At 38.7% G+C, this 26104-nt stretch overlaps 1 protein-coding gene across 7 annotated transcripts in view; it reads right to left on the reverse strand.

Annotated features, from left to right (window-relative positions):
* Hnf4 (Hepatocyte nuclear factor 4) overlaps positions 1-26104 on the reverse strand; it is an 832843-nt gene that overhangs the window by 217157 nt on the left and 589582 nt on the right. For 6 of the 7 annotated variants that reach the window (XM_067140296.2, XM_067140294.2, XM_067140298.2 and 3 more), the window contains one exon: positions 23271-23404. In XM_067140296.2, coding sequence (XP_066996397.1) covers positions 23271-23404 — 134 coding nt within the window. The remainder of the gene's footprint in view (positions 1-23270; positions 23405-26104) is intronic. The other variant, XM_067140295.2, reaches the window with a different exon arrangement.

Consider the following 26104-nt stretch of genomic DNA (forward strand, 5'->3'; position numbering starts at 1 on the left):
TGTGAAAATGGGAAACGAAAGAAAACCATCTTCAGGGCTGCCGACAGTAAGGCTCGAAGGCACTATCACCCGAATACAAGCTGATAGTTACATCCAATTGCTCGGCGCTGTAGTAAGGAGAGACTGAAGCAATTTAGTAGGAAAATGAATTTAGCAAATATATCAGTTGTTCCGGTCTAGCTATGGCTGGACCACCTAGTTACTCACTACCACTTTAGGACAGATAGCAGCACCCTTCAGTGTGTATTTATTTTGAAGGCCCTCAGCCGGAAGTGGTGTGGATGGAGGGAGATGAGAGACTGATATGCTTGGGTGCCTCGAGCGTGAGGGGGCAGGAACATGTGATTGACTATTATCGAGGGCATCTGCCCATCAATACCCAGTATTATGTATTTATAATGTGTTATAGAAATGTCATAAGTATAATAAATGTTGTTATTTAATCAAGTGAGTGAATTACATACAAAACATGGTCCCTAAGTTTTACAATATTTAAAATTCTTCCAGCGTTTTGATACTTTTCTTGCCTTTTCACAAATTTTTTATTTGTCAACAGTACATGTTTCGTTCCTTATTTAGGAACATCCTCAGCTGTTATTGTAGCTTAGGTGAATTGCTAGGATTTTAAACACGTTAATTTGCAGGTACATTGATTCACTTAAAAACTACAAAAAATACCAATTAAATTAAATGATATTAAAAAACAATGTTGGGGTTAGTGTGTTAATGATATGAGAACGGATGATTACATGGTTGGTTAGATTCACAATTAAGTATTTATTTATTTTCCACCTAGTCGATACAATGATTGCTTAAGGCAATTTTTAATGGTCAAAAGTGGTACATGTTTCGTATATTATCAACATCTTCAGCCACATAACACTGTTTAGATGAAAAATATATAAAATTGACAAAGTAATGCTTTAGAGGAAGTGACCTTAAAATTAACATATTGTATCGACTAGGTGGAAAATAAATAAATACTTAATTGTGAATCTATTGAAGTGCGATACGGACCATGAAGCTGATTTTATGTAATGGTTGGTTAGCTTAAAAACTATGTCTATTCATTTGAATAGTTGTTAAAAATCTCATTTTGTTACTTAAAATGTCTGTTTGCGGTTAAAAGTTTTAAAAATGTTTGACTTCGTAACACTGTTTAAATTATTGAATGTTTTATCTTCTGTTCCTTCCAGGTAAGTTGTTATATATTATGAGTTTGCTTATGGTGCCTTTGATTGAGTCTAATGTGGAACTTTGAAGCTGATTGCTGATCAATTTTTGTGAAGGGAGCTTCGTTTCAATTTCTGAAATGCAATAAAATAAGGAAATGGGAATTTGTTTAAAAAACATGTGTCTTTACATAATAACTGAATGTATAAAAAAGTTCTTTACCTTGCTATTGTTAGACTCCAATTCTACTGTGACCCTGGAGGGACGTTTGTTGCTGCTTTGCGTCTTGTATAGTAATGGTGTGTGCGTTCCGTTGTATGCTCCTCCTTACGGGGAGGCAAGGTTGCGGAGAGGGGAGGAGGCGTGTCGGTTACTGTCACGGCATCAACTTTAGAAGGGCTAGGGAGAGGGGATGTACAAAATGGCGGAGGTTCGGTCTTATTTATCCATTTACTATCTGTATTGCGTCTTTTGCCTAAAATTTCAAGACTTGATAGTGTCCCTTCAAATATAGGATTTCTAATGTCAATAATTTCATTTAGATTATTGTCCTGAATGCTTTTTTGTTCTAAATAAATGTATAGATTTTCTAATGTATTGAGGAGAGCTGCTTTGTTTATTTTATGCAATAGAGTTAAATCCTGCTCTATGGTTGTGAATTGATGTCCGGTTGAACTCATGTGTTGGCTCATCGCGGAGAATTTTTTATGTCTTTCAGCGTTGGCATGCTCCTGGTATCTTACGGTAAAACTGCGCCCTGTTTGTCCGACATAACTTTTTTTGCATTGGTGACACTTCAATTTATAAACTCCTGATTCAGAATGTTTGTTTTTTCCTAGGGAATTAATACTATTGTAATTAAATAATTTATGCTTTGTGTTATTGCTGGTTGAATATGCGATCTTATAATTATATTTTCTAAACAAATTGGTTACTGTTTATAAGTTAGGGTTATTGAACGTGAACTTGGCGTATTTGTCTTTCTTTTTTGTTTCGGGTTTTAGGTTGGTTTGTAATTTCTGTTTGAATTTACCGATTATTTTGTTTATTATTTTAGGTTCAAAACCATTATATTGGGCTTGTTTGCGAATAAAGAGCAGTTCTTTTTCTTTTTCTGTGTGTGTAAGGGGTATATTAAACGCTCTATATATGTAACTGTAATAAGCTGACCTTTTTAGTGATTCTGGGTGCAATGAGTAGTTCTTTATTGTAATGGGAGTTCCAAACAAGCCCAATACAACGGTTTTGAACCAAAAATAATAAACAAAATAATCGGTAAATTCAAACACAAATTACAAACTAACCTAAAACCCGAAACGAAAAAGAAAGACAAATACGCCAAATTCACGTTCAATAACCCCAACTTATATACAGTAACCAATTTGTTTAGAAAATATAACTATAAGATCACGTATTCAACCAGCAATAATACAAAGCATAAATTATTTAATTACAATAGTATTAATTCCCTAGGAAAAAACAAACATTCTGAATCGGGAGTTTATAAATTGAAGTGTCACCAATGTAAAAAAAGTTATGTCGGACAAACAGGGCGCAGTTTTACTGTAAGATACCAGGAGCATGTCAACGCTGAAAGACATAAAAAAATCTTCCGCGATGGGCCAACACATGAGTTCAACCGGACGTCAATTCACAACCATAGAGCAGGATTTAACTATATTGCTTAAAATAAACAAAGGAGCTCTCCTTAATACATTAGAAAATCTATACATTTATTTAGAACAAAAAAGCAATCAGGACAATAATCTAAACGAAATTATTGACATTAGAAATCCTATATTTGAAGGGACACTATCAAGTCTTGAAATTTTAGGCGAAAGACGCAATACAAATAGTAAAAGGATAAATAAGACCGAACCTCCGCCATTTTGTACGTCCCCTCTCCCTAGCCCTTCTAAAGTTGATGCCGTGACAGTAACCGACACGCCCCCTCCCCTCTCCGCAACCTTGCCTCCCCGTAAGGAGGAGCATACAACAGAACGCACACACCATTACTATACAAGACGCAAAGCAGCAACAAACGTCCCTCCAGGGTCACAGTAGAATTGGAGTCTAACAATAGCAAGGTAAAGAACTTTTTTATACATTCAGTTATTACGTAAAGACACATGTTTTTTAAACAAATTCCCATTTCCTTATTTTATTGCATTTCAGAAATTGAAACGAAGCTCCCTTCACAAAAATTGATCAGCAATCAGCTTCAAAGTTCCACATTAGACTCAATCAAAGGCACCATAAGCAAACTCATAATATATAACAACTTACCTGGAAGGAACAGAAGAAAAACATTCAATAATTTGAACAGTGTTACGAAGTCAAACATTTTTAAAACTTTTAACCGCAAACAGACATTTTAAGTAACAAAATGAGATTTTTAACAACTATTCAAATGAATAGACATAGTTTTTAAGCTAACCAACCATGTAATCATCCATTCTCATATCATTAACACACTAACCCCAACATTGTTTTTTAATATCATTTAATTTAATTGGTATTTTTAGTAGTTTTTAAGTGAATCAATGTACCTGCAAATTAACATGTTTAAAATCTTAGCAATTCACCTAAGCTACAATAACAGCTGAGGATGTTCCTAAATAAGGAACGAAACATGTACTGTTGACAAATAAAAAATTTGCCAAAAGCCAAAAAAAGTATCAAAACGGTGGAAGAATTTTAAATATTGTAAAACTTAGGGACCATGTTTTGTATGTAATTCACTCACTTGATTAAATAACAACATTTATTACACTTATGACACTTCTATAACACATTATAAATACATAATACTGGGTATTGATGGGCAGATGCCCTCGATAATAGTCAATCGCATGTTCCTGCCCCCTCACGCTCGAGGCACCCAAGCATATCAGTCTCTCATCTCCCTCCATCCACACCACTTCCGGCTGAGGGCCTTCAAAATAAATACACACTGAAGGGTGCTGCTATCTGTCCTAAAGTGGTAGCGAGTAACTAGGTGGTCTAGCCATAGCTAGACCGGAACATCAGTTAAGGATAACATGATAGCAAACATAATTGGCAGCCATATGATGTTTGGAGAGCAATGGAAGGACATATATAGATATTTTAAGGCAGAAACAGGTTCCAGGAATGACTTTCCAGTGATCATTAATGAACAAGGGGAGTGTATATGTGAGGACGTACAGAAGGCGGAAGTATTCAGTCAGCAGTATGTAAAGGAAGTTTGATATAAGGAAAATGTCGGTATAGAAGAGGCAATTAATACTGGTAAATTACTGACAACACCTATGATAACAAAGGTATTTACAAAAAATACAAAAGTTGCAAGCTAACAAAAGGTGCTGGGCTTAATAGGATTTCTGGGGATACATTAAACGTACATAGTTCCATATCTGGAATGCTTATTTGATTACTTTTTTGCTTGAAGGAGTGCTACCAAATGACTTGAGAATTGCAATAGTAGCCCCAGTGTACAAGGGAAAGTGTAACAGACATAAAGCGGATAATTACAGGCCAGCCAGCTTGACATGTGTTGTTTGTAAGCTCTGAGAAAACATTTTTTCTGATTATATTACACACGTTAGGGAAATTACTAACTGGTTTGAATGAAGGCCATTCGGGGTAAGGAATGGTCATTCCTGTGAGGCTTAACTTGTAGGATTCCAGCAAGGTATAGCAAATTTTTTAGATTCAGTAGGTCAAATGGACTGTATCACTATTGACCTATCCAAAGCTTGTGATAGGGTAGATCACAGGAGATTGCAGTCAAAATGACGGCTACTGGACTAGACAAAAGAGTGGTTGAATAAATTTGAAAGATGAATATGAGGAATATTGAAACCATAAATTATGGAAAATTATTTCATAATCTAAGAGCATATATAGTCACAATAATAAAACTAAATACTGCCATAAATCAAAGCATGCAGTTTACCTTTCTATAGAATTCTAAGAATGAAATGAAATCAAAACAAAATTAATAATAATAATAATAATAATAATAATAATAATAATAATAATAATAATAATAATAATAATAATAATAATAATAATAATAATAATAATAATAATAATAATAATAATAATATTATTATTATTTATTTATTTATTTATTTATTTATTTATTTATTTATTTATTTATTTATTTATTTATTTATAAAAATACAAGAATTGCAACAAAGGTATAAATAAAGTAGTAAGTGACTATATTAATAAATAAGTTAAAGAGCACCTATTATATAGAAAAGGAGTCTGAATTTATAAATTAGAAACACAGGCCTTTAAGTGTATATTAATGACAGTGTGTGATTCTGAAAATAAATCTATTCCTGCAGCAAATGTGTTATAAAATCGTAGCATTTTAATAAATGGCGAGTTCAAGTGATGAGATGTACTAGATCTTGGAACTTGAAATACTGTGTTCATCCGAGCTCCAGCTCGTGGAACATGAAAGGAGATAAAATTGAGCAGTCCTATGGAATTAAATTTATTTCTTACGATTTTGTTTAACGTTTTTAGAGAAATAATGATTCTTCTGTTGCGCAACAACGTGAGGTTAAAGTTACTTCTTAAATACCGTGTTGATGTATCAAAAGGGCAAAATGTCTTATTTGTTTTATAATACAGATACAGATACCGCAAAAATAATAATAATAATAATAATAATAATAATAATAATAACCATGCCCGGTCAGCTTGGGTGGGGGTTTCACTCTGTATTTAGTAAAAGATAGACATAACCCTGTGTGAGACACTGGGGTTGGGGCCCTCAACCCCGACACGGCACGTCTCAATGGCTGATAGGGGAAGCTCCTGTAGATGTGCAGGACAGGTGTGAATAACGCTTAGCCGTGGATCAACTGAGGTGACAAGGAAAATGGTCAATGACTTCAACGGCAGAAGAGGACATACCCCAGTGGCAGAGAGGGCGGAAGAACCGACCCAAATCCACTTTGCGTCTGACTTGCAGCAAGCGGCAAAGTGGTCAGCATCTGTCTCCAATGAAGCGGCTGAACATCACATCACCTGGCTGTAGGTTATAAAAAGCAAAAATCAACTATGAAGAGTTCTAAATCTGTGCCTTGGAAAATGCCGCTGCCTGGGGTACGCCAGGGCATCTCTGGAGCCTCCGCTAGGGATGACAGCATGCGAGCCGGTGGTGGTGGGAGCATAAGCTGCTGGCCTCCCATCAGGTCACCCGAACAAGCTACAGTAGCTCAAGACGATCATGGTGGAACACAAGAACCTGATTATCATACCCCACCTGGTACGAGTGCTTTTGTGCCAAGTACGACCTCTCCCATCAGCAACCCCAAAAAACACATTAAATGGAACAATGATATGAACGAATTCATCATGCGGCTATATTTTCGAATAACGCACCTTGATACTGAAATTGCAGGATATAGGCAACAACTACACACAACCTATATAAATCAGTACCCAGCAATGAAAGTTACTGAACAGCACATTGAAGATCAACGAAAATCAATCATCAAGAACAATTTGATCCCGGACCTGTTCTTAGTAGAATCAGACATGAAGTAACACAAGAACTCTATCCACATCTTTAACATACTGAGTCTGACTCAACGGTTAACAGTCCACCTGATACTGATGTAACAATACATACAAGTACTCCCGAAGTAATACTTTCAGATAACTCTGACCCCCACGACAAGATACATGTTGAATTCTACAAGGCCCTTCTAGAATATTCTGGTACCGATCCTACAGAACGGCCCATACTGCCAAGGCAGCAATCATCCAAAAAGTTTGGAAAAATCATTGAAGATCTTAATTCAGAAGTCTTGCCAGAATATCTGAAAGAGCATCAGATGTTCCCTGAAGTTCACACTGCTATATACTGTGCAGCACTTACCGCAGTATGACTGAACAACGGAAAGCCATTTTTGCCTAACAGTAAGTCTGTCAAGAAGAAATTGAGAGAACCACCCTGGGCAAAACACCTGAAAGTACGCGTCATCCAAATCTGCCAGGATGTGAATCGCCTGCAGCAATACAAGAATGGAGTAAGAGGGAAATGCCTAAATAACAAAATTATTCATATTCTGAAAATCAGCTCAAGGCAGAGTCTGGAGGAACCTGGAAGCACAGTACTACAAGAAACCCTTGAAACAATGAAGTAAAAGGTGGCCGCATTATCCAAGCTCCTCAAAAGATACCAAAACACCATGGAGAGAAAATCACAGAATGCAATATTCCAAAGAAATGAGAAACAGTTCTACAACAATCTGAACGAGAGAACACAAGATGCAGCACAAGATGAAAATACACGCAGCGAGGACAAAGTTCACAGCTATTGGTCGGGACTATGGTTGAACCCAATAGAGCACAATGCCGAAGCCCATTGGATCAGGGAACTGAAACAAAGAACTAATGAAGTGAAGCATATGGCAACTAAGGCTGTTGAGATCAGAGAAATACAATAGAGCATCAAGAAACTGCAGAACTGGAAGGCCCCAGGCATTGATCACATACACAATTATTACTACAAGAAAATTACATGTACTCATTTCCTCCTGACTGATCATTTCCAGAAATTTTTAGAGAACCCGGCAACATTCCCAGCTTTTCTGTGCACTGGCATCACAAACCTGAAACAAAAAGATGAAGATCTGCAAAATCCAGCAAAGTATCGACCTATAGCATGTCTGTCTACTATATATAAGATATTTACATCTATAATAGCCAACAGAATTCTAAAACACTGCGAGGAAAACCACATCATTGCCGAGGAGCAAAAGGGTTGCAAGAAGAATACCAAGGGGTGCAAGGAGCAACTGATTATCGACACTGTGGTCCTGGAACAAGCACACCATAAATCCAGGAACCTATACACGTGCTTCAATGACTATCAAAAGGCCTCTGATTCAGTACCACACACTTGGCTCATAGATGTTCTGGAACTGTATAAAGTTGACCCCTCAATCATTTACTTCCTGAAGACGGTAATGGCAGACTGGAACACCTCACTTCACGTTTCTCTAAAAAATGCAGTGTTGCAGCAAGATCCATACCAATATGACGAGGGATCTTCCAAGGGGATTCATTGAGTCCATTATGGTTCTGCATGGCATTAAATCCACTATCCTATCTATTGAACACAAGTGGCTATGGAGTTAGCATTAAGAACACGGGAGGAGAGCTATTCAAAATCAGCCACCTACTCTCTATGGATGACATTAAACTGTATGCCTTTACCAAACCTCATTTCCAACATCTCTCCTCAATTACCAAGATGTTTTCTTCAGATATAGGTATGTGGTTTGGATTGGACAAATGCAGAACCCAAACTGTCATAAGAGGATCCTACTCTAGCTTAAGCAATGAATCCATACAACGAGCTGGAGGAAGAAGAAATGTACAAATACCTCGGTTTTCATCAGAGCACTTGTATGAAACATGCCGACATTAAGAGAAATGTCATGCAGCAATACACATCACGTCTAAACAAACTACAATCATCAAAACTGACCGCTAAACATCTTACCAAAGCAGTCAATACGTACTCTGTAGCACTGCTCACATACTCCTTTGCCGTCATAAAATGGACCCAAACAGAACTTTAGCAGTTACAAACGAAAACAGCAGTTTCACTCACCCGGTACCATATGCACCATCCTAAACCTGCAACGTCTTACACATCCGAGATCAGAAGGTGGAAGGGGCTTCTTATCCATTGTCAATTTACACAGCAATCTGATATCAAGTCTAAAGAGAATATTTCCACTCGAGAGCTGATTCATCATGTCTTCATCAAGCTGTTTGCAGAGCTGATATAAACTATACACCTCTCAACCTGTCGTCGCTGGAAATGCCTGTTTCTACCCCACCTACAAAGGCGATGAATATGGCCACATGGAAGCAAAAACCTCTTCACGGGAAATACCCCTACGAACTGGATCAGCCTCATATCGACAAACCTGCATCTTACGCTTGGCTGACCTACTCTGGTCTTTTCCCAGAAACAGAAGGATTTGTTCTGGCCATCCAAGATCAAGTAATTGCTACACGGAACTACCGCAGATTCATCATGAATGATCCAGCAGTTGTCATAGACAACTGCCGCCGCTGTTCCAGAACTACAGAGAGCATACAGCACGTCATCTCTTGCTGCCCACACTTGGCCAACGCCGATTGTAAGCACCAACATGATCAGGTAGCTAAAATCATTCACCTGAAACTTTCTGTAAAATGTGGATTATTCAGTCATCAACTGCATATTGGAAATATACACCTCCACCCGTTCTCGAAAACTCTTCATACAAACTACTATGGGACCGAGAAGTCATAACTGATGTTACACTCAGCAACAATAGGCCAGATATTATTCTAATCGATAAATCAAAAAGATCCACATCCCTTATAGATATTGCTTGTCCAAACACCTCCAATCTACAAACAACAACAGCCACAAAGATATCAAAATACACAGAACTGACAATAGAAATACAACGCCTGTGGAAACGAGAATCAGTCACCACAGTTCCAATAGTAATATCATGTACCGGTGTTATTCCAAAATGCTTGCACTGCTCTCTGGCCGCATTAAACCTGCATCATCACACATACGTAGAACTACAGAAAGCCACCCTCCTGAGCACTTGCCACGTGAGAAAGTTCCTAGGAACAACTTTTCCTCTGACTTACGCCAAACAGCATGAAGTTCCAGGCTGCAGTTCCAGTAATACTGAAGAACAGGTTCCCAAAACAGGGAGATAAGTTGTTTATCGATATCATCTGTGCCATATTTATTGTATAAATAAATATGTTGTAATTCTGTTGTAAGTATTTGTAGATATATGTACCTACCTACAGTTTCATAATCAAGAGGGTGACTCTTTGCTTGGGCCGAGTCAGCCCATTATGTTACCGGCACAAGCCGAGCCTTCCTAAATTAATAATAATAATAATAAGAAGAAGAAGAAGAAGAATGAGAAGAAGAACAACAAGAATAAGAATAATCTAACATGTTTTTCTTACAGCTATAATGAACTGAAATGCTCTTGAAACTGTCTAACTAATCCTCAGGCACATGCTCATTCAGTCAACTGTTCTCAGCAGATAGTCTCAGCAGGCGACCTTAAATCTTGGTAATGAGTTAGTTTCTCTGACCTGCGTTGTTTCTTATCACAGATGGTACATCATTAATATAAATGTAGAAAAGCATGGGGCCAACAATACTGCCCTGTGGAGGCCCACTAAGTTTCATTTTCCATTTAGATTTACTGTAACCCGTGGTTGATGGTCACTCAAAAAATAACTAAAGAACTTCAGCACAGCTGGGTCGAAATTTATTAATTCCATTTTCTTTAACATAGTCTGAATTTCTGTAGTGCCTAAGGTACTACTGAAGTCAAGAAAGACAAGTATTGTGAGCATTTGTTTGTTCCTAGCATTTCTGATATCTTCAGTCCAAAGCAGCATTATTATTGAGGTGTTCCGAAACTTGCTCATATATAAAAAATTCAAAGGCTTTTAATAGCCCAAGGAGTATGGACATAGGATGGTTTGTTCTCAATTTGTTATGGGTGATTTCCATCTAAAGAGTAGCATTAAGAAATGTTGCAAAGTTTGGGATGGGAAGACTTGGGAGAAAGGAAATAAGCTGCTCAACTAATGGTATGTTTCAAGCTGTCAGTGGAGAGAATGACTTTAGTAGACAAATCAGTTTCACAATATCTTAATGTTGGAATTTAAGAGGACAAATTGGGACAAATATTTGTTTATAATTATAGGCAGGACCTGTAATGTTATGTATAGAAGTAACTAGAATATCATCTACACGTGTAGCCTCTGATTTAATAGAGAAAAAACATTTTTAACCTGATTTTGTGTGATACAGTGAAATTTGAACCATGGACTGGTTGAAGGGGAGGGCAGTGTGTCAGTGCAGTTAAGTTAGGTAAGCTGAATATTTACTCAACTAAAGTAATCGTTCAGTTTGTCAGTTGGAATGTTGAAATTTGTCTGTTGCTATTGATGCTTCCCTATTCCCAGGGCTCGAAGTATTCAGGGGTTGCATTAACCCACGAGGGGTTGTGTCACAGTCTTTTTAGACCACGTGCATACATTTTTTAATTCTTTTGAAATAGTTTCATGGTGTAAAGCTTCCTCCTTTCCTGTACCTTTTAATGAACTCATCCACTGCACGTATTTATATTCAGTGTTCCGCCTTCCATCACCAGTCGGTCAGTGGAGAATTTTGTTTGTAAGCCTGGCTGTTTGCCGTCAGTGGATTACTGTTGTGTTCCTTTGATTATGTAGCAGAGAAAAGAAGATAGAAATTTATGACTCATCGAGAGTGTAGAGGAAGAATAACAATGAGAAGAAGAAAGACCTGTGAATCCAGGAGCTATAAGACGGCAGCTATTCTATGGCGAAAGTGAAAATGAATTTATTGATGGTGTCACTTCAGCTGATGAAAGAGATGATAATTTAAATGTACAAGAACTAAACACAGATAGTAAGCAAACTGCTGGAGAAGAAGTAGTATGTAGTATGAGAAATAATAAGAGAGGCTCCTACACGTCAAGTGCAAGAGGTGAGAAATGTTACCAGTCATAAGTGTGTCAGGAATGATAAAATAACGTGGGATATTCATTGTCCTCCGCAAAACAGATGGACGCCTGTTAAGAACGTAGTCTGACATTTTCCTTGTGCAAACATAGGCATTCCAATTGATTCACCAGTTCAAGCTTGGAGATTCTTTCTTCACAGTAACGAAATATATTTTGCTACTAAATCTGGTGCTTTTTCCATGGAAATACTTTTCTTACACAATACCAAGTGTTTTGCCAGAAGAACTGGTATTTCGTTTCATGGAAATATTTTTCAGTAATGATACATTGTGTTTTGCTATAAAAACTGGTATTTTATACTCCCTGGTCAAATTGACCATGCGCAACCCATCACGCAAATCTTTTGACGCGACCACTCCCCTGTTAAGGATGTAAACGAGAGGGTTTATAAGCCTCTGGTAAGACCCCAATTAGAGTTTGGTTCCAGTGTATGGGATCCTCACCAGGACCACTTAATATGAGAAATGGAAAAGATTCAAAGGAAAGTAGCATGATTTGTTTTTGGTGATTTCTAAGAAAAGAATAGTATTTCTTAGAAAATTGTACAAAATTAGGTTGATTATTAATTATCAATACTACACTATTTACATCCAATTAAGACGAAACTTTACAGAGACATGTTTTGACCTGGCATAGTGTCATCCTCAGTAAGACATATATAATGAATTAAAAACATCAGACACACAATATGAAGTGTTTGTTAAAAAGTTTTTCTTAAAAAACATGATGAAAACTTTAAAATGTGAAGTGGTGATCGTTAAAACAGTCTTGAGCTGGAGGCCCTTTTATTTCAATGTTTTCGTTGTCTCCTGTTGTAGTTCAACTGGTATCTGTACACCATCGGTTTAGTTATTATGTTCAATCCTAGGCTGATATATGTAAGTTGTTACTGAAGTTGAACCATCTGTTTTCTAGTGTTACGTGGTCTGCTTGTATTACCTGTGTTCTCTGACTAACATTAGAAAACAGACAGCAGTTTGGTCTATGACTAAGCCAACAGTGCACAGACATCAGTTGAACTACATCAGACTTTTAACGATCTCCACCCCACATTTATTTAATTTTCATCATGGTTTTTAAGAAAGCTTTTTAACAAACACTTCATATTGTGTGTCTGATGTTTTCAATTTATTATATATTTCTTACTGAGCATGACCCTATGCTAGGTCAAAACATATCTTTGTAAGGTTTCGTCTTAATTGGATGTAAATATTGTAGTATAGACAATAATAATAATAATAATAATAATAATTGTACCGGGCGGTACACCTCCACGCCGCTTATTTAAACTTTGTGCCAGTTGAAACTCCCCTACTGGAAGAAGTCTGAACTTTGTCCTATGTGTTAATTTTCAAGTTACCCTGAAGATGCCACTACTTGGAAATTTTGAAGTTTCTGAACTGTGTTGTTTTCGATGTATTTTTGTTTTGCTTGTAGTAAGAAGTGTGAACATTCTCTTCTAGAGGACACTACTGAAGAACTACAACGGTGCACCCTAGTGCGAAGTGAAAGAACTTTTTTTTTGAGAAAATTTAATTTCAAAAGTTTGTTCTTTGCTGAATTTCTTTCAGTCATTGTTTAAGTTGGCAATATTAACCCTTTCTTTCCCCTTGTTTTGAATTTAGCCAATCCCGAATTTCTCGAATTAATTTTCCACCAATAGTATGTTTCTTCTTCGTATTGTGTAGGGGGTTTCTTGGTGAACCAATAAAATCCTTGTGGGAGGGTGTTCTCATTCCAAAAACGCCTCGAACTTTCCGCGAGAGTATATAAACTGCTGATTTTCGGGTCTCGGTGCCACTTCAGTACCATCTTTCAGTGTGTAAAGTACATAGCAGGGGGCGGGAAGCGCCTCTTTCTTCGGGGAGCAGTTCAACACCAAGGTAATGGCCTTTTAATAACTTCTTTTCTTGCTAGCTCAGCAGTTTAACTCTCGGGGCGGGTCCGAAGCGTTTCTACCATGTAACTTTCCCTAAAATGTAAAGACTCTTAGCCTCTATTCTCTTTCAAAACTACATATTGGGATAGAGAGTGCTTAACCCTCTCGATCTCCCACTCATATTGCATTGAGGTGAACTTATTTTCACAACCGTGTCTTCCCTTCTAATGTAACGTAAATTGTTTCCTTCTAAAAGTCACCTCTTTAGTATGGGATTAGCCCTTGCATTAACGGCCTAGTGCCAAGTGGGTTTTAAACAAATGTATTAGGAGTGCAGATCGCCTCCTCTCAATTGTTATTTTAGAGGTCAAGTAATTAACCTTTTTCTCACTTAATAGACCTCAGTAGGTTGGGTATGTTACCCCTGTGTATATGTCCTTAGAGGACAACTTGAAGGTGGAGTTTGGTGTGGCCTTTGATAGGCTTAATGTTGAGAGCGAGTGGCTCTTTTTCGAAAATTGAGTGTTGTATGCCTCGAGGAGGCTTTACTGTGTAATTTGGAGCAAGTGCTCCTGGGCTTGATTGGGGTCTTCTGCCCCTTTGTTGAATTCTGTATATCGTAAAGTTGGGCTAATTGCTCAGAATTGTGTGTCTGGCTCTCGGAGCCCAAATCCTGTAATTGTACATTCTCGATTAGTGGTTTTGCTACTCTGTACCTGCCATTATTGTTATTTCTTGTTTTTTACTAAGAAAATATAACCTTGTTAAATTTTAAATTCACTTTATTTTCGTAGCCTGAGACCTGTTCACCCCCCGCACCTTCTTTTACCTTTAACTACCACGGAAAACTCCGTAACAAGTAGTAGCAGAGCGTGGTTGAATGGGTATCAATTTAGCCCCTTTTGACGGCTAAACATTGTTTTGATTCGAACTCTAACAATTTTCTCAGTTGCTGGAATTTTTAAATTTTCCTTTTTCAAAATTGTTCTGTCATCATGCCCGGCCCTCGCGATGTTCTCCATCTTAACTATTTGCGCAAGGAGGAGTTGATCTATGAATTGACTATTAGAAATGTGCAATCTGGAGGCACGGTTGCGGTAGACACAAACAAGCTTAGAGAGTCCCTTGATTTGCCCATTTCCATCCCCACTTTGGGAGAGAAAGAAATTGACGACTCTCTTTCCACGATCATCGAGAATATTACTGGGCTAGCATCTGTAGTTAGTTTTTTGACGAAAATGATCCTTCTCCTAATCAAATTAAGCGTGTGCAAGCCAGGCTATTTCATTTTTCAAATAGAGTTAACGATCTGTTGTCTCTGAAGTTGAATGACGTTTAGAGGAAGGAAGCTAGTACGGTGCTTGAAAATATTTCTGAATTATCTAATAAGGTAACTCAATTGTTAACTGGGGAAGTTCTTCCCAAAATCGATCAACCCACCACGGTGAATGTAGGTAGTGAGGAAGAGCCTCCTAAGGGAGAAGTCAATAGGATAACCGTTGGAGCTCAAACGATCTCTGCCCCATTGGACAACGAGTCTGAACGCCGTGCGTCGTTGAATAATGTACGTTCTGAATTAACTTCTTGGCCACTGAAACCGTTACCTACTATGTCACCTGGGTTCAGCAGCTTGCCTCATCCATTGGCAATGTTGCTCAGAGGTATCTCGAAGTTTTCGGTTAACACTACCAGTGAAGTTATTTCTTTCTTAAGGTTTTTAGTTGAATTTCAGGATCATGCCCTTGTTTTTTCTCTTTCTCCATGTCAGATTTTGCAAATCATCTATCCCTATGCAATAGGTATTCTCTCAGACAAAATAGTAAGAGCCATTGCCGAGCAATCATCTATTGAAGACTTCCACGCCCACTTGCTAGCTAACTTCATCCCGGCTAGAGCAAGGTCATCTCTGATTCAGAAGTACTATTATCGAGTACAGAGATTGGATGAAAATCTGGCTGATTTCATACAAGACATTAAGTTTTATACTAGGGTTTTTGCTCTTCATTTTCCTGAAGATCAGATTGTACAGGCTATTGTAGAAGGAATTTCACCATCCTATAGGTCATATTTGTGTTTCGCGGCGTGCCCGCAAACCTTCTCTGAACTTGAAGCATTGGCCGTCTCAGCGGAAGGAGTTAGATACGCCGATTCCTTGTGTGTCGCGAAAGAACCCCCTCCTTCGTTTAGTAATACTCGGCCTCCACCTCGCCGATCAGTCACACCTCGTAAATGTTACGCTTGCGGGTCGCCTGACCATCTTCGGAACAAGTGTCCATTGATCAAATCAAGTAGGGCAAATAATGGAGCTGGCTCATCACAAGGCTGTTTTAAATGTGGGGCTTTCTCACATATCGCCAAGAATTGCCCAAATTCAAATAGCACCCCCTCCTGCTCAACTTCTGGTGCAACTTCCACCAATGTCACTAATAATAAGTGACTAGCGGCTTCGGCTGAGTCGACTAATCCATCTTTCCGAGGCTCAGCCCCTGGTAAACAGATCAAAACTTCAGGGAACGTTCAATCTGCAAATCCATCTTTTGAATGCCCCAAAGAGTGTCTTAGGATTGCGGCGGATACCCCCGCACCGGTCCCCTTTCTCAAAATTGAGTTAAATAATGAGCCTATAACAGCCCTATTAGATTCAGGCAGTGTTTGTTCAATTATTTCGGCTGAATGGTATGCAAAATTGAAATCTGTTTGTAAACTTCCTGACTATTGTTGCTCTTCGATCCAATATGTTTCGGCTAATTCATCTCCCTTAGAAATTCTAGGTTCTTTACAGGTCAAAATTCGTATTTTTAAATTTACATGGAAAATCAAACTGTTTGTGGCTAAGCACTTGTCTTGCCCCATCATATTGGGGGCGGACTTCATTTCTCACACTGGTCTTGTGCTCGATCTTCAGAGTAAGTCGTGCACATTCAAATTTGCTTACAATTATAAAATCCCCTTGTTAAAATGTAATTCTGCGTCATGCTCATCTATTTCGCCTACCCAGGATGAGATGTTGTTAGACCTTAGACATCTACCTGAGGAGCAGGCTGATAGTATTCGTAAGTTGTGTCAGTCATTTCCAGAGGTGTTCTCTGATACTCTTGGTGTTACTGACCTTATCGAATACAAAATTGAGGTCACGGATTCGATTCCTGTCCGTTTTCCACCTTATAGGCTATCTCCACCTAAAATGAAGGCTCTGAAAGAAATCATCGATCAGATGTTGAAGGATGGTATTATTAGGCCCTCTAAGTCGGCGTATTCTTCGCCTATTTTTCTAGTCCCAAAACCCCAAGGGGGCTTCAGGCCTGTCATTGATTATAGGGCTCTCAATTGGAAGGTGGTGTTACAATCTGTGCCCCTTCCCGACCTTCATTCTTGTTTTTCATGGTTCCGTAAGGCCAAGTTCTTCACCATCTTGGATTTGAATCAGGCCTACAATCAAATTCCCCTTGCCGAAGAGTCTAAACATCTTACAGCGTTTGCCACGGATTGGAATTTGTATGAATACAACCGCGTGCCTTTCGGGCTCCCCACGGGAGCAGCTGTACTCACTAGGCTGCTAGATAGGGTTTTCTCTGACATCAAATTTGAGTACTTGTATCACTACTTGGATGATGTCGTCGTATTTTCGGAGACCTTTGAAGAACATGTAGATCATCTGCGAGAAGTTCTCAATCGCCTTCGTAAGGCTGGGTTAACTGTCAAGTTGTCCAAGGTTGCCTTTGCTAAGCCCTCTATGTCATTCCTAGGGCATATTGTGTCACCTGATGGTGTTGCCGTCGATCATTCTAGAACACAGGCCATCCGTGATTTTAAACCTCCCAAGGACATTAAAGGTATCGCCAGGTTCATTGGTATGGCGAATTTCTTCAGGAAGTTTATTCTTAACTTCGCTAATAGAGCGGCGCCCTTAAACCTTCTTCGTAGGAAAGGCATCAAATTCGAGTGGGGACCTTCTCAACAAGCCGCTTTTGAAGATCTTAAATTAGCTCTCTGTAATGCCCCTGTCCTTGCTATGCCTGATTTCTCAAAGAAATTCATCGTCCAAACTGACGCGTCGTCGTCAGCAGTAGCTGCAGTCCTTCTTCAAGAGACTGAACTAGGGAGGCGACCCATCGCCTATGCATCTAGGACTCTATCGGCTCAAGAAGCAAAGTATTCCATATATGAGCTCGAAGGTTTGGCAGTCTTATTTGCCTTAGAAAAGTTCCGTCTCTATCTGGAACATGTCAAATTCGACCTGGAGACAGATAATCAAGCCTTAAGCTGGGTCTTAGGTAGGCCGCGTCGTACTGGTCGTATAGCCCGTTGGGCCATCCGTATCTCTGCCTTCCAATTCGATGTCAGGCATATCAGGGGTACCGAAAATGTTGTCGCTGATGGACTCAGCCGTATGTTTTCCAACGACGTTGAGAACCATGAACCGGTCGATAGTTCATCTCCTCCCGAGTCCATGCTATCTGATGTTAATGCCATCTTAACAGATGCTCCCATGCTCTTTAGGGATATCAAGAAATACCAGCGTGAAGATCCGACGCTGGCTCCGATAATGGAAACCCTTTCTTCTGGGGAACATGTCGTCCCTTATGTTTTGAGGAATGGTGTTTTATGTTGCCCATCGAGGCATGATAAGATGATGAAAGTTGTCGTTCCAGCTGTTCTTGTACCTATGATCTTCAAGTATTATAATGAGACCCCATTAGGAGGGCATCTAGGCATCTTTAAAACTCGTGAGAAGATTCGTGAAATGTTCATCTGGAAGGGTATGGACGGTGAAATCCGTGAACTAGTAAAGGCTTGTAAATCCTGTTTGCTTAGTAAACCAACCATGTCCACCAAGGTAGGCCTTTTGTCTTCTCATCAAGCGTCGCGCCCCATGGAACGCCTGTATATTGATTATGTAGGACCCTTCCCCCAGTCGAAGGGAAATGCCAACAAGTTCACCTTTGTATGCGTAGATGGTTTTACAAGATTTTCCTGGTTATTTCCGACTAAGCTGGCTACCGCTCAGTCCACCATTACTTGTCTAAATTCTATCTTTGCTTCTTTTGGTCCGTGTCAATATATTGTATCTGATAATGCTAAGGCTTTCACATCTAATTTATTTCGTAAATTCTGCTTTGACCTATCCATATCTCATGTGACGACTTCTGCTTATTACCCTCAACCATCTCTGGCTGAACGGGTTAATCGTAATCTCAGGTCCGCGCTTATTGCCTATCATCATGAAGATCATTCTAGATGGGACACGTCCCTGCATTGGTTAGCTTTTGCTTTGAATTCGGCGGTTCATGAATCACATAAATTTACTCCAACGTCTTTGATGTTCAAGTTTGTTCCCAACACGCCGCTCTCTAACCTCTGGTCTCTGAGTGACATTCTACCCGAGACAATAGACCCGGACAATATTAAAGATCTTTGGAAGAAGGCTAAAGCCAATCTTATAGTGTCTCATGAAAAGGTTAGGGAAAGATATGATCGTGGACGGAGACCCACCAATTTGAAGGTAGGTGACCAGGTGATGGTCAAGAACTTTGTTCCCGCGGGCAAGCTTGCCCCCAGATTTCATGGGCCATGTATCATTCTCGATTTCCTTACGCCGGTTACGTTGTTATTAAGTAATCCAGCCACCGAGAGGATATTTAGGGTTCACCTGTCACAGGTGAAACCGGTGTAATTTCTGTGTTAACTTGCTTCATATTATTTTGAAAGAAATAGGAAGGTTATATTTTTTTTTTCTCTGAGAGGTTTCACTTTTAGGCCTTCTGCCCTTGCAATCTGTTTCCTTTAAGCGTAATTATTTTTTTGTAAACCTCCCCCGATCAGTTGAACTGCCATCCTGTCCTTGCCACGGCCATTACCACGCTCCCGTCTCCTGCTCCCCACACACTGTGGCTTATAAAATGCCATAGATATCTGCACGCCGCTGGCCCCTCAACCTCTCCACAAAGCCTATGCCCTCAAAAATGATGATGGTCCAACAAAATTCTGCCGCCTAGCTTTAATGTTTCAGTGCCCCCGCAGCTGCGCGGCGCCGTGCCGCGACTGGCATAGAGGAAGGGCCCCCTCTACTCCAGCGAGGACGACAGGTGCACGGCGAGCCGGAGCCCTCCTTCCGGCCAAGGCTGATATGCGGCGCACAACCTGTAACTGGCCCGCGACCTGCATGTTCACCGCGGGCGCGGCGTGCTTCAACACCTCTGCTCCCCTCATAGTGCGGGCGAGCGGTATCTCAGGGTACTTGAGGGGTCCGAGCGGCTGCCTTTGGACGCAAGCTGCAACGGCCGGTCTGGCCATCCAACTTAATCAACATCGAAATATTTAATCAACTACATGGACATTTACTATCAGCAATTACTACACTTGGGAATTCAACAGCAATATTGGGTGGACTTTGAAAATTTTTCTTCACTTTCAAGTATTAAAAGTTTTTCTTCTGAATTCAACTTCTACAAACATAAAGACATTACTTCAGCAGTTACTACGAGAATTTTTGAAACTGGATCAAATCAAATTTTCACTATTTTGATAAATGCTTCTGCAATTAATCTCCATAGCAACATCATAACTTGGACCTTGTTTTCAAACAAAAGTTTATGTTCTTCCGTGTTACCCCCTTGGAGGAACTTTTGGGGGGGGAGGTCTGTACCGGGCGGTACACCTCCACGCCACTTATTTAAACTTTGCGCCAGTTGAAACTCCCCTACTGGAAGAAGTCTGAACTTTGTCCTATGTGTTAATTTTCAAGTTACCCTGAAGATGCCACTACTTGGAAATTTTGAAGTTTCTGAACTGTGTTGTTTTCGATGTATTTTTGTTTTGCTTGTAGTAAGAAGTGTGAACATTCTCTTCTAGAGGACACTACTGAAGAACTACAACGGTGCACCCTAGTGCGAAGTGAAAGAACTTTTTTTTTTGAGAAAATTTAATTTCAAAAGTTTGTTCTTTGCTAAATTTCTTTCAGTCATTGTTTAAGTTGGCAATATTAACCCTTTCTTTCCCCTTGTTTTGAATTTAGCCAATCCCGAATTTCTCGAATTAATTTTCCACCAATAATATGTTTCTTCTTCGTATTGTGTAGGGGGTTTCTTGGTGAACTAATAAAATCCTTGTGGGAGGGTGTTCTCATTCCAAAAACGCCTCGAACTTTCCGCGAGAGTATATAAACTGCTGATTTTCGGGTCTCGGTGCCACTTCAGTACCATCTTTCAGTGTGTAAAGTACATAGCAGGGGGCGGGTAGCGCCTCTTTCTTCGGGGAGCAGTTCAACACCAAGGTAATGGCCTTTTAATAACTTCTTTTCTTGCTAGCTCAGCAGTTTAACTCTCGGGGCGGGTCCGAAGCGTTTCTACCATGTAACTTTCCCTAAAATGTAAAGACTCTTAGCCTCTATTCTCTTTCAAAACTACATATTGGGATAGAGAGTGCTTAACCCTCTCGATCTCCCACTCATATTGCATTGAGGTGAACTTATTTTCACAACCGTGTCTTCCCTTCTAATGTAACGTAAATTGTTTCCTTCTAAAAGTCACCTCTTTAGTATGGGATTAGCCCTTGCATTAACGGCCTAGTGCCAAGTAGGTTTTAAAAAAATGTATTAGGAGTGCAGATCGCCTCCTCTCAATTGTTATTTTAGAGGTCAAGTAATTAACCTTTTTCTCACTTAATAGACCTCAGTAGGTTGGGTATGTTACCCCTGTGTATATGTCCTTAGAGGACAACTTGAAGGTGGAGTTTGGTGTGGCCTTTGATAGGCTTAATGTTGAGAGCGAGTGGCTCATTTTCGAAAATTGAGTGTTGTATGCCTCGAGGAGGCTTTACTGTGTAATTTGGAGCAAGTACTCCTGGGCTTGATTGGGGTCTTCTGCCCCTTTGTTGAATTCTGTATATCGTAAAGTTGGGCTAATTGCTCAGAATTGTGTGTCTGGCTCTCGGAGCCCAAATCCTGTAATTGTACATTCTCGATTAGTGGTTTGCTACTCTGTACCTGCCATTATTGTTATTTCTTGTTTTTTGCTAAGAAAATATAACCTTGTTAAATTTTAAATTCACTTTAATTTCGTAGCCTGAGACCTGTTCACCCCCTGCACCTTCTTTTACCTCTAACTACCACGGAAAACTCCGTAACAATAATAATAATAATAATAATAATAATAATAATAATAATAATACTTTATTAACGGTAATACCACTTTACACAACTGAGGAAAAAATAAAAATAAACAAAACACACTAAAAAGAAAGTTTGGTGGAGTATAAGTAGCAAAATATGTACAGATATATACACAGGTTATATTACAAGTAATCACAGGAAAGAAATAGTCAATTCTGGGGATTATGTAAGTGATTTCTAAATTCTGATGACAATGAGCAGTTAAATATATCAACATCCAGTTTGTTTAGAGATCTTGGCATTCGTTCAATTGGCCCATTGAATGCGTAGTTAGTTCTATGCCAATTTGTAGACAATGTATTCTTAAACCTCTGCGTCTGTCTGGTACATGTATGTTAAATTTTTCAAGGAGTTGTGGACAATTCATCATGGAATGAAGCAATTTAAAAATGAAAAGTGTATCCAGGAATTCATGGCGTTGTGACAGACTATTCAGATTTAAAGACCGTTGTAGGGTTGTATAATCAATATTTTCTGTGAGAATCCTGCTCTGAATGAATATAAACGGAGAAATTTATGTTGTACTGAATCTAATCTATGGATAGAGGTTTGATGAGAAGGGTTCCATACAGGTGTGCAGTATTCTAGTATAGGGCGTACCATAGATACATACAGAAATTGATAGGTAGCTAAGTTTAAAAATTCTCTGGAATATCTACTAATACAACCCAATCTTTGTAATTATTTCTTACAAATATTTTCAATATGTTCATTAAATGGTTGGTTATAATTGAATAAAACACCAAAGTCGTTAACTTGTGAAACAGGAGTTTGAATGCTGTTATTGCTAAATTTCTACTGAAATGATATTTTCTTCTTGTTTAATAATAATGAACATAATTTTGAACAACTTTTTAAGAAGTTCAACCATCAATACAGACCTAACATAAGATTTATAGTCTGTAATAAAAGAATGGCCTCATGGAAATGTTGCCAGCTTTGGGCTGGGAAAACTTGGGAGTAAGGAGATGAGCTGCTTGACTAAGTGGCAAGTGTAGCACTGTCAATACAGGCTTTTAACTGTAAAATTTATTTCATGCAATACTACCAAGCTGTCAGTGGAGAGATGACATGGAATGACATTGGTAGACAGATAAGCTTGGGTGAAACTTTTCAAAATAGGAGAGGTCATAATACGAAGCTAAAGTTGGAATTCAAAAGGACAACTTGTGGAAAAAAAATCATGTATAGGAATAATTTGTCAGGTGAAATGTTTGATAAATTTCCAAATTTTTCAAAAACATTCAAGAAAAGGCTACCTAAACAACAGATAGGGAACCTACCACCTGGGCGATCACTGATGACTGACTGAAGTGTTCCAGATCCTTATAATCAGGCTGAGATTCTTTGTTGTGCTATTGGCTGGCTAATAGTGGGTAAATACACAACAACTTGCTGATAATTGTCCAAGGTGGTTCTGGTCAGGAAGAATGTTACTCACCTCCAATGCTGCTCCAACTTGACGGGACAACATTTCAGCGTTAAGAAGTGATGCCACAGATAATCCGTTGCCTGCAGCTTGTTCTTCAAAGCTTGGTCTTCGACAGCTGATCCGATCTCTCTCGTTCTGCACTGCTGCAATGAGATGTTTAGAAGAAATTAAATGAACACCATGAAATACCATAGAAGGTCTTGTGTTACTTTCCTTACATTATTCCCAACACGAAAATACTTCCGACTGATCTTTTCATACATTTTCCTGATGCATCATTTCATTTGTAAGTGGAAGAATATGAGGAAATGTAGGAGAATTGTGGAATTACAGAGTGAAGTGACGAAAGTAGGAGAGGATCAACCTAAACAAAAAAATAAGTAAAAATTGTGATTGCTAGAGGAAAGAAGAAAACCGAGGAATTACTTGCTCAAGAAACAAGAGATGAGATGATATGCATATGGGAAAGTCAATTATTAAGAGAATAGGTAGAGTCAAGGATGAAGGGACCAACAAAAATTAAAGTGTAAGAGTTTTCAGTAATCAAACAGATGCAGATACGAGATGGGTAGGGTTGAGGCTCTGGTCATGGGGGATTCCATTGTTAAACGTGTGGAGGTCGTGTGTGGAGGAAAGGGAACCAGGGTTAGTTAGCAACAAGAGTTAGTTTAAAGCAGATGTTGAGAAAAGTAGAAGGGAAGGAGGAGGGAAAGGAGAAGGTGGTAGTGTTTTATGTTGGTACCGACAACATAAGACAAGCAGGTATAAGTACCAACATAGCCGGGATGTGCGGGATCTGGTAAATGCAGCATGGGTGAAGTTTACGGAAGTGGAGATTTTTATCAGTGAAATACCGTGTAGGAGGGATACTGACTGGAGGGTGATTGGGGATTTAATGAGACTATGGAGTGGGTATGTGGAAAACTGGGAGTGGGATTTCTAGATCCTAATGGGTGGGTAGGAGATAGGGATCTGCGCTCAGATGGCCTTCACTTAAACTGTAGTGGTACGTATAACTTAGGAAATTTGTTTAGGAGGGTAGTAAGGAGGTACATTCATGGAAACGGGGTGGTCTAGCAAGTGGTGATAATGGTACAGAGATCTGAAAGTCAAGTAGGGATGACATAAAAATATAAGTGTTGAACTCTAAAAGTATTGTAAAGAAAGTAATAGAATTAAGTAATTTAATAGATACATACTTACCAGATGTTGTAAGAGGAGTTGAATCATGGCTGAGAAATTATATAGTGGGTGCAGAAATGTTCTCACAGAACTGGAGTATTTATCATAGAGATAGGAATGGTGGGAGGGGGTATTCATTCCGGTGAATGAAGAATTTGCAAGCTACGAAAAAACATGACAAACATGAAAATCTATGAAATAAAATCAAATAGCGAATCTTTAAGATTAACTTAAATATTATATTTGAGTGGTCCGCCTATTCAATACATATATAATTCATTACATTTAGTACATGTTTCGTCCCCTAAGGGACATCATCAGCTGTAATAAACTACAATAATATATCAAAATACCAAAATTACATTATTAAATTGGAAAGACACATTAAAAACATTCTTGTATGATAGGGCATTTAAAATAAAATATTGGCAAACTTTGTTGAAGTTGCAAGTCATATAATCAATAAAACTGGTTGAATTGTTCATTAAACTCTTAATGATAAAGTTCGTGGGAAACTAACAGTTGTATTCATAAAATCTTAGAATGATCATTGTTGTGAATAAGAACTCTTGTTTTAAAATATTTTTTGATGAAAGATCTGTAAGATCTTTGCTGGACATTCCTTAATTTTTTTTAATTGAATAGCTGGACCACTTAAATATAACATTTAAGTTAATCTTAAATATTCGCTATTTGATTTATAGTCAATACGGGATTATTATCTAAAACGAAGCTGTTAAGGCTTGTTACACGTAATGAAAATCTATGTGTAAGGATCATCTCTAAAGGTAAATAATAGGCAACATCAAGTTCTTGAAGTGTACAGATGTAGAAAGTGTGACACAGACGCTGATTCAGAATTATTTTATAAGATAATCAGTTATGTAGGAAATGATACGGAATGGAACGTGATCTCAATTTACCAGATGTCAATGGGGAAGGTAATGCAAGCATGAAGCATTACAAACGAATGGCAAATAAGTTAATATGGGAACGGCAACTGAATCAGAAAGTGATGGAAACAACTAGAGGGAAGAATATTCTGGATGTGGTGCTGGTAAAACCAGAGGAGCTCTATAGAAAAACAGAACTAATGGATTGTATTAGTGATCAAGAAGCTATTTTTGTCACAGTTAAAAATAAATGTGATAGAAAGGAAAGTCTTAAAGTGGGACTATTAGGCAGAACCATATGGCTGATAAAACAGGCATGAGGGAGTTTAAAAAAAGTAACTACGATCAGTGGAAAATGGTAAATAAAAATGTAAGCATAATCTGGAATGGGTTTAAAGCAGTTGTTGAGGAATGTGAATACAGGTTTGTACCTTTGAAGGTGGTAAGGAATAGTAAAGACCCACTCCATTATAACATAGAATTAAACAGACTAAGAAGGAGGTGCAGGTTGGAAAGAAATAGAGTTAGAAATGGCTGTGGAAGTAAGGAGAAACTGAAAGAACTTACTGGGAAATTGAATCTAGTGAAGATCTCAGCTAAGGATAACATGATGGCAAGAATAATTGGCAGTCATAGAAATTTTAGTGAAAAGTGGAAGGGTATGTATAGGTACTTTAAGGCAGAAACAGGTTTCAAGAAGGACATTCCAGGAATCATTAATGATCAAGGGGATCGTATACTTGAGGATCTTCAAAAGGCAGAAGTATT

The sequence above is a fragment of the Anabrus simplex genome, chromosome 2, assembly GCF_040414725.1.
Source record: "Anabrus simplex isolate iqAnaSimp1 chromosome 2, ASM4041472v1, whole genome shotgun sequence".
Taxonomy (NCBI): domain Eukaryota; kingdom Metazoa; phylum Arthropoda; class Insecta; order Orthoptera; family Tettigoniidae; genus Anabrus; species Anabrus simplex.